This window comes from Notothenia rossii (genome assembly GCF_949606895.1).
Source record: "Notothenia rossii genome assembly, chromosome: 5".
NCBI lineage: Eukaryota > Metazoa > Chordata > Actinopteri > Perciformes > Nototheniidae > Notothenia > Notothenia rossii.
Window position 1 is genome coordinate 91076330 of NC_136903.1, and position 9916 is coordinate 91086245.

Here is a 9916-nt window from a genome sequence, read left to right on the forward strand (position 1 = left end):
GAAGTGATGACATTTCTATGGTACTTCATAGGATAGTTTTAGTGTCTCTGTATGTGAGATTGCTCTGTTAGTATTAAGAACAACATATCCCATGAGTCACTGTAACTGTCAGAGCCTCAGGGAGCTGTAATTGATGTCAGTTAAAAAAAATATCTTGCAAAATAACAAGTTGTCAACAATAACATCCAAATATTACTAAAATCTAATGAAATATATGACACTACGTCCATTTATATACATGCAGTCTTTTCACTGGAAAACAAATCATAAGTTCTGTTTATTTACATTACAGCGACTTCCATACTCAATACTGTGGACAATCCCCACAGGAGCACTTTGGGGTGAAGTGTCTCAGGGACACAACGACATGCTGACTGCAGTGGGGTTTGAACCTGAGCTCCCCTGATCCCAACACCAACGCACAACCCACTGTACCACACGCCTCCCTGACATTTGAATCTATGCATGACTGTGTGTGTGTGTGTGTGTGTGTGTGTGTGTGTGTGTGTGTGTGTGTGTGTGTGTGTGTGTGTGTGTGTGTCACCTGTAGTCCAGCAGTCTCTCCATCAGTCGTGTGACGGAGGTGACGAAGGAGATCCCCGTCTCTCTCCACGTCTCCTGCTCGATCTTCTCCAGCAGGCTGCAACAAAATAAAAACGTTCAAAAAAATTAGATTAAAAAAACGTGATAAAATGTTTTGATAAAAAAACTTAGATAAAAAAAATTAGATAAAAAAAATTCATTTAATTTGTGAAATTTAAGAGATATGCTTTTACGCTGTGATGAGAAAAACCTTTTTGAAACACAGATTATAAGTACAAGTACAAGTGGGTCCATACTGTAAGTTAACTTAGTTATGTTCCAACAAATGATGAATAAAAGGTGAGCAGATTTGAGTATTTAATGACATCACGGTTTCAGCCTGCTCACTGATGAAGGACTAATGGATGCTTTTCTTAACATTCATGCAGAAAAAAGAGACGGACAAAGTCAAAGAAGACACACAAGGAGATCTTTTCCCAGCTCTATCAGACTTGTTTATAAGAGATCCATGCAGGTGTTACCTTCGTGTTGTCTGGGAATGACACGTGTATGATTATTAGAAAGCATACAAGAGCAGATGTGAGTAGTTAATGAAACGTCATACCTGGGGTACGGCCCAAACAGCTGCGTTCTAATCCCGCAGCACAAAGCAAACACAGCAGCAGAGTTAGAAGCAGAGTTAGAAGCAGAGTTAGAAACAAGGTTAGACGACTTGTTGTTTGTTGTTGTTTGTTGTTGTTTGTGTCTTACAGTAGACCGAAGAGCTCTCTGTAGTTCTCGTCTCCTTTCCCCTCAGACACCAAACTGTCCAGTTTATCGATCAGCTCCGCCTCCACCTGCATGCACAACCATACTTGTCAACCCTCCCGATTTTCGCGGGAGACTCCCGATTTCCTACCGGGGTCATATTTCTCCCGATTTCTGACAAAATCAGATTTACACACGACTGTTTCCACTCGGACTTTAATACAGCTATAGCATTGTTTGGTTTCCATGGTAACACGTCTCTTTAGTAGCGCGCTCAACTCAAAGTCTGAGAGGGTGAGGCAGATATTCACAGAAAACAGAACAAGAATCGACAACTACTCTCTGCTCACTCCTTTCCTGCCCACACATATGCTCCATCAAGGACGGTGCTACCGGCCGCAAGGCAGTGCACTTACAACTACAATAAGCATGTTAATGTTAATCTAACAGCTCCGGCGATCCACTAGCACCCCCCCCCCCCCCCCGAAATTTTCCATTTTGAAATGCTCCCGATTTCTGAGGTCTAAAGGTTGGCAAGTATGTGCACAACACATAAAGAGATGAAGAGATGGAGAAACACTGCAGGGAGAACACCATCTGTTTCACGCACTGGTCAAATCGTCTTCCTGGAAAATACGTGTTTCTTTTACAAACTTTGTCTCTTCGTCTACATATTTCTTAGATTGCCCGATTTCTCCTAAATTCCAAGATTTGTTCTTAATTTCCTGATTTTGTTTTCTTACTTTATTTCTTTATTTAACATAAATCATGCATAAAAATACAGTAATTTAAACTCTCCATTACAGCCAGAATGTGACTGTAGCGGCACTTTTCAACATTTTCTACAAATGATATAATTTAGATCAGGGGTTCCCAACCTTTTTTCCCAAGAGCCCCCCCAAATGACTCCTGTTTGAAGCTGCGGTAATTAAAAGTCTCAAAATGCTAGAACTACTTCCACCAAGTGGATGAATGTGAAGTATTTAGTTAAAGGAGGATGAAAGCGTAACTAAGGAGCACTATTGGAGTGACTCTGATGGTTACTGGACTCAGGATTCATTCATTTGGATTCCCGCTGTATGAAGAAATTAAAGGACGGCGCAAGTGGAAACAATTCACAAAGGGATTAAACTGTTTAAAACACATGCTCAAAGTAAACCGGATTCTGCCGATGTGTTTATGTGGATTCAAAAGTCCTAAATAATCTACAAAATGGAGGAGGCCGATCTGATCGGAGCAACTGTGACAAATAATCAAACTGAAACCGGCATGGACGATGACTATGTTTTAGAAATGCACTTATCCAGATAAGCCTGGTTTGGAAACTTTACGGGCAGAAGAAACATTTCTATTAAAGAAAGAATTATACATTTCTGTCTTTTTATGCCTTTAATACTAACTTGAATTTTTATTCAAATTAATTAATCAATAATTGTTTATATTTTATTCTAATGTAGAGACGAGTCTTTTAGTTACGATCATGTATTGCTTTACAATTATATGTAAAAATAATAATAATTCCCCCCAGGTTGGGAACCACTGATTTAGATGAATACAGTCTTGATGTCTCCTTTAAAAGTAAGGTTTTGGAACATAGCATTATGAGACTTTCAAGGTATTTATATTGCACCTTTACATAATTAGTGATCCAAACAGACCCGGACATTTCACTTTCTTTTTACAATATAGGACCTTTAAAATGAATACATCTGTGTCTACAGTTCATCTCCAGTTGATGTGAAAGAGGTGTTTTCCCAGACCTGCTTGAAGTTCCCGTTCTTGCGCTGCTCCCAGTCCATCATGTCGTGGAAGATTGGGATCATGATGTTCCTGACCTCCAGCTGAGGAACCAAGGTCACTCCCAGGAACGGCCCGATCATCCCGGGGATGAAGTGGATCTTATTCTCTCCTGCAGATCAACCAGAAAACACATATCTACCTGTCTGCGGCCAGTGATCCATATCAGGACAGAAAGGGGCTTTGAGGGGCTTTCTTTCCTTCTCTTGTTTTATTTATACTGTTTAAATAAAAAGAGTAAATCCTACCAAGGTTCTGCCACATGCTGAACAGCTCGTAGGTCATCATCACTCTCATGTCTCCGTACCTGCACACAATCACACATTCATTTATTATTATTGTAAATGTATTTCTGTGCTAATTCTCTAAAGAATTAAGTATTTCTTGTTGAGTTGAGGAAATTCTCCACCTTCTGAAGCTAAATAAAGTCTTTAAAAATAATCTTTAATCAGCATAAATGCAGCGGTAAGATGAATCCAGGAAACTATATATATTACTTTAAATGTTTTAGGTGTTTAAACTGATTTCTAAAAATTAAATATTGCTCAGTTTAGTTCTTCTTGAAGGATATCACTTTTTTATTTAGTCAATGACAATATTTCCCCCAGTTGGGTGTAGTGTGTGTGTGTGTGTGTGTGTGTGTGTGTGTGTGTGTGTGTGTGTGTGTGTGTGTGTGTGTGTGTTCTTACTTGTCTAGCACCTTCTTCCTCTTGGCAGGAATCAGAGTCTCCAGCTGTAAACTGGGCTGGTTGATGTAGAGCACCGCCAGACTGAAGTAGGAGTTCCACACCTGCACAAATAAATATCATTTTATATTTCTTCCTGTGCACTCCACAGCTTTTGTTTCTTCAATATAACGTGGTGCAAAATTAAAATAGAGAAATTAAGTAAAAGACATTTTCAACATTATATGTAAGGCGAAAGAGACTACAGCTAGAATGCACAACGGCAAACTAACAGCTGATTGCCAGTCCAAATGTGGTTATAATAGGTTGAGCTACCCAGCAGTATATAGGACCATTCAAATACAGCCCACCTTTACCAAGTGCAACACTGAAGGGATGAACATATAAATGCATCACAATCATATGATATGTATGATTCTGAAATGGGCCTTACTTACTTTCTGTATTCTTTTAAATGCATGACTCTTAATTGTAGTGTTGCAGAGTGCTTTTTTACATATCATGTAGTATTACTGGTAAAACGAATGGCTTCTCCCCCCTCTCTTCATGTGTGATTGTGTGATTGTTAACCCTTATAACTCTTTTTGGACCCGGGGAGGTGGTTTTCTTAAGTATTTTGTAATTAAATGTTGTATCATTTCATATTCCAGCTATTCCTCAAAAACATGTTTTGGATATCATGCCATTCACATTTTAAATTTAAATTTTAAGAATTTGTAGTTTTTGTATTTCTACCCCAAGCTTCCATAAGTGGGTCAAAAATGACCCGCATGCATTTCCTATGGGATCCTCTGGGAACCTTTGATTCTTATCACCTGTTGCTGTCAGGAATACATTCACTGTAGACCACACAGACAACATCACACGTGACACCTCTCAGGAAGATTATTTTACACAGCAAGATCTGAAACCTGTCAGTATAATAATAATAATAATAATAATAATAATAATAATAATAATAATACATTATATTTTTATAGGGCTTTTCAAGGACTCAAAATAGGACTATCAAACTTGATCAACCGGCATGGATTGATGGGGGGGGGCTATGAGTAGACAAGAGGAGTAGAGGTGAGTTTTGAAAAGGGACTGGAATACTGTGAGGGTCTCAGAATAGCGGAGATCTTTGAATCGATATGTTCAAAACGTTTTTTTTCAAAATGTAAAACAAATTCTAAAATTCTAAATAGTGAAAAATTAAATATAAAATATTTCTAGTGTGAACCAAAATATAATACTAAATATTATACAAGTGATTTTTCTGAACCAAAATGACAAAAATGGCATAAAAACACATGTTATTCTAATACAGGTCCTTTTAGACCCACTTATGGGGGAGTGTGGGTCCAGCCACTCTAAGGGCATCGAAGGGTTAAAGTGCCGTACCTTAAAGTCAAACTCAGCTTCAGTAAAGTTCTTGTGCAGAGCGGGAGAGAGGTACTGAGCTGTGGTCAGGATGATGCTGCAGAACACAAACACAGAAATATGTAATGTGAAACACTTCCCACCTCCATCTCAGTCTTTATTTATTTATATAGCACATTTAAAAAACAACCTCAGGTTAAAACAATCATTAAAACATCTTACAAAGCAGAATAACTAGAAACATATAAACACACATACTAGTACTAAAAGTGCAAAGAGGTCCTATGCACATGTATGTTCTGCAAAGTCTGAATCTGTTCTTATTTATTTGATTCTCTTTCCTGCACATGAAATGAACATTGCTTTAGAAAACCGTGCTGTTATTATTTATGTAATTTATATTATTAGTTATTAGTATGTAATTATCTCTACTTCTCTACTAGCACCAGGAATATATAAATACCATGTCATATCATTAGTGTTATTTTTATTACTCCTATTGGGTCTTACTTGCTGGTGAGCAGCCTCATGATGTTCCAGTCTCGAGGGAAAATGCTGAGCTTCATCAGATTTCTGAACACACACAAGATCTTCAACAAGAACTCCTGGAGAGAGATTAGGAGGAAAGGAAGAAGGAGGTGTCCGTAAATAATAATAAACATCTTTTGATCAAAACTCATGAAAACAGGATCGGCCGTCAATTTACGGAGACGTTTGAAATTAAACACCCGATCATCTAAAGCCTGAGAATAAAGACAAGTAGTATCAAACCCTTAAATGGGCATTCATATATAAATATTTAGGAACATTTATTGATTGCTAATTTCCACATAAAACTGTTATTACACCCATTACGTTAGCGTCTTTGAGTTTTTAGAGTGTCATGTATTATTATACACCCACATTACACTGTTATTAGACTGTTATAAAACCCATATTACACTGTTAATACACCCTATACTCTTATTACACCCTTATTACACCTATGTCACAGTGTTATTAAACCAATTGTATACATGGACACAGCCTCTTTAATGATTGTATCCCCGGAATACAGAAACCATTCAAGAGTTAAAGTAAATAACTAGAATTGGAGAGAGTTGATGTATCACTCAGAAACATTTACTATCTCAAAAACAGCAGCACTAACCAAACACCTTAAAAACAAGAGTTACCCTAAGTACTAAATATTCCCAACACATTTATTTAATCCCTGTAAACTTTGCTTTGAAATGCTTTAGTTATAGAAAACACATTTGTATGTCCAAGGGAAAAATACTGATACGAAGGTAAAGCATTTCAGAGTAACTTCAGTAGAGATCCCCAGACGTTTAGTGTATTCAAACGTTGACATATTGCAGTAACAGCTGCAGCCTGAAGCGTTGCAAAGTGACTCTAACTACTTTAATATGTCATTCATTAAAAGCTGCCGTCTCTCGTACCTTCAGCTCATCTTTGCTCTGGAAGTTTTCCACCAGTCGTTGGAAGTGGATGTCTGTCATCTGACGGAGGAGCGACAGCAGGCAGGACACGTACTCTCCCTGCCAATAGGAACACAGCGGACAGCCATGTGAGCCAATCACAGGGAAGCAGGAAGTAAACATTCAGGGGGAGATGAATGCAGGGTAACAAGCGCTCTTAAAAAATAAATAAAACTATTCTTTAGCCTTCTGCTATAAAGGATGGTCTTATTTTAATCCATGCATCTGGGTGGAGTCAGGACAGAGGGACATGTCAGGGCCGTTGTGGGGAAGTTTAAAGTAGTAAGACAACGAGGAGAAACACACCGTTATTCTCTGGGACGATAAAGTCAGACATTTAGAGACAGAATCATCCGTTCTCTGAGATCAACCATCTGAGGTCCAAGCCCTGTTTACACGCCTGGGCTTTTTATTTGTAAAAATGCTTTTAAAACATGAACCCTGTGCTGCACAAATCAAGAGATATAAATGTTTATTTTTCATAACAAGCTAAGCTATCAGCACACATGTCACATGAGAGCATACGTACAAAAGACAAAACAAGACTGAAATGTAATCACTGAGAAATCACGACTCTTGGAATCAGAAAATTGTTATTTCAAGTCTTGGTGACCATGGGGAAAGAATAGAAAGAGCACCTAAATCAATATGTACAGTGGGGCAAAAAAGTATTTAGTCAGCCACCAATTGTGCAAGTTCTCCCACTTCAAAAGATGAGAGAGGCCTGTAATTTTCATCCTAGGTACACCTCAACTATGAGAGACAGAATGGGGAAAGAATCCAGGAAATCACATTGTAGGATTTTTAATGAATTAATTGGTCAATTCCTCGGTAAAATAAGTATTTGGTCACCTACAAACAAACCAGATTTCTGTCTCTCACAGACCTGTAACTTCTTCTTTCAGAGCCTCCTCTGTCCTCCACTTGTTAACTGTATTAATGGAACCTGTTTGAACTCGTTATCAGTATAAAAGACACCTGTCCACAACCTCAAACAGTCACACTCCAAACTCCACTATGGCCGAGACCAAAGAGCTGATCAAAGGACACCAGATTGTCTGGATTTTTTTCTCTCATTCTGTCTCTCATAGTTGAGGTATACCTAGGATGAAAATGACAGGCCTCTCTCATCTTTTTAAGTGGGAGAACTTTCACAATTGGTGGCTGACTAGATACTTTTCCCCCCACTGTATCTACAATATTTACAACAGAAAGTCATGGCGCTTTTATGTCAAGAAGGTTAGTTGTGCCATTCGTCATAGCAGTAAAACAACAGCCTCTGATTCGACTTCACGCAATGCTCCATGGGACGCATGGTTAGATCTCAAATCGTTATCTAACTCCTAAAACATCCACATCTACTTCAAATAAACACATATTCTCACCACACACACTTGCCATGTATGACGCAGCACACACACTCAATATGACCTTATTCAATTATACTTTGACATCAGATCCAGCAAACACCTGTGACTGTCTTCCACTATCATCATATTATAATAACAAGCAGCCATTATTCAGAACGAACACCTCAGCGATTCAGACGCATATCTCCATGTTCCTTGACAACAACAAGAAAAACAGAAATGTCTGACTTTCGTCTCCTAAATGTGTTCAATCTTCAATCCTAGAGAATATCTTATTTTATGTCGCTTCAAATGATAAAATGAGTGCCTTTTTTGTATTTTGTGTCAGGGTAACGCAAGTCAGTGGAAGGAAGAGGTAGCTATGCACGACCAAAACAAAGCTTAAAAAAGGAAATATTGTGAACGTGATCTTTTCTGTAGTTATCCGGCACTCAGGATTCAAACCCATGTTAGTTAGGAAAGTCGATGAAGAGGACGATAAAGCGCCCGAAAACAAGGCATGAGTTCCAGCCACAGAGGAGAGGAGTTCAATGTCAATGAATTAGATGATGAAGCTACAACAGAAATCATTGAAACACACATTTATACAACACGTCTGTAACTGAAGATATGAACTGCTTTCCAGGAAATACATCAAACAGACGAGGAGCACAACAGGAAGTGATACAACGTGCAACAGAGAGGAGGAGGAGGAAGAGGAGGAAGACTGAGGATCATGTTAGGAGGTGGATGAGTAAATATTCATTGCTTAAAAGTACGAAGACAATAACGTTCAAATGCTCCATCACACTTAAAAGTGCTACTTACTCAAAGTATTATCAGCAAATATAAAAGCACTTATTCTGCAGAAAAGAGGCCTCAGTGTGTGATAGATTCAGCGGTAAGAACATTCACTTAAGTACTTTTTTTGATATATTTGTACTCTACTTGATTATTTCCATTAAAAGCTACTTTATACTTATTTTATTCTACATTTCAGACGAGAATATTGGACTTTTTACTCCATTTATTTAACACTCATAGTTACTTTGTAAATATAAAAAAACCTAAATGCTGATGCAGTTACTAATCTACGCAGTATGGGACACAATGCAGTGTGCAGGGGCTCAGTCAGTAGGGGCTTGGACTGTGAGCCGTAGGGTCGCCGGTTCAAGTCCCCGACCAGACCTAAATATGGAGTGTGGACTGCTACTTGGAGAGGTCCCAGTTCACCCCCTGCCCTGCCGTGGTGCCCTTGAGCAAGGCACCGGACACCCCCCTTCCCATTGTGCTAGACTCCTGGTACTAGACTCCTGGTACTAGACTCCTAGTGCTAGACTCCTGGTTCTAGACTCCTAGTGCTAGACTCCTGGTTCTAGACTCCTGGTACTAGACTCCAGGTGCTAGACTCCTGGTTCTAGACTCCTAGTGCTAGACTCCTGGTGCTAGACTCCTGGTACTAGACTCCTGGTTCTAGACTCCTGGTTCTAGACTCCTAGTGCTAGACTCCTGGTTCTAGACTCCTGGTGCTAGACTCCTGGTTCTAGACTCCTAGTGCTAGACTCCTGGTTCTAGACTCCTAGTGCTAGACTCCTGGTACTTGACTCCTGGTACTAGACTCCTGGTGCTAGACTCCTGGTTCTAGACTCCTAGTTCTAGACTCCTGGTGCCTGGTACTAGACCCCTGGTGCTAGACTCCTAGTTCTAGACTCCTGGTACCAGACTCCTGGTGCTAGACTCCTGGTGCTAGACTCCTGGTTCTAGACTCCTAGTACTAGACTCCTGGTGCCTGGTACTAGACTCCTGCTGCTAGACTCCTGGTGCTAGACTCCTGGTACTAGACTCCTGGTTCTAGACTCCTAGTACTAGACTCCTGGTGCCTGGTACTAGACTCCTGCTGCTAGACTCCTGGTGCCTGGTACTAGACTCCTGCTGCTAGACTCCTGGT

The 9916-nt window shown here is 39.5% G+C and overlaps 1 protein-coding gene across 1 annotated transcript in view; it reads right to left on the bottom strand.

Moving 5' to 3' along the window:
• Positions 1-9916, bottom strand: part of LOC307041071 (dedicator of cytokinesis protein 3-like) — a 234822-nt gene that overhangs the window by 24819 nt on the left and 200087 nt on the right. The window contains exons 27-35 of the mRNA XM_079684411.1: positions 6581-6679; positions 5649-5743; positions 5160-5235; positions 3777-3877; positions 3336-3394; positions 3051-3199; positions 1294-1379; positions 1148-1174; positions 545-640 (exon numbers count right to left, since the gene is read on the bottom strand). Coding sequence (XP_079540537.1) covers positions 545-640; positions 1148-1174; positions 1294-1379; positions 3051-3199; positions 3336-3394; positions 3777-3877; positions 5160-5235; positions 5649-5743; positions 6581-6679 — 788 coding nt within the window. The remainder of the gene's footprint in view (positions 1-544; positions 641-1147; positions 1175-1293; positions 1380-3050; positions 3200-3335; positions 3395-3776; positions 3878-5159; positions 5236-5648; positions 5744-6580; positions 6680-9916) is intronic.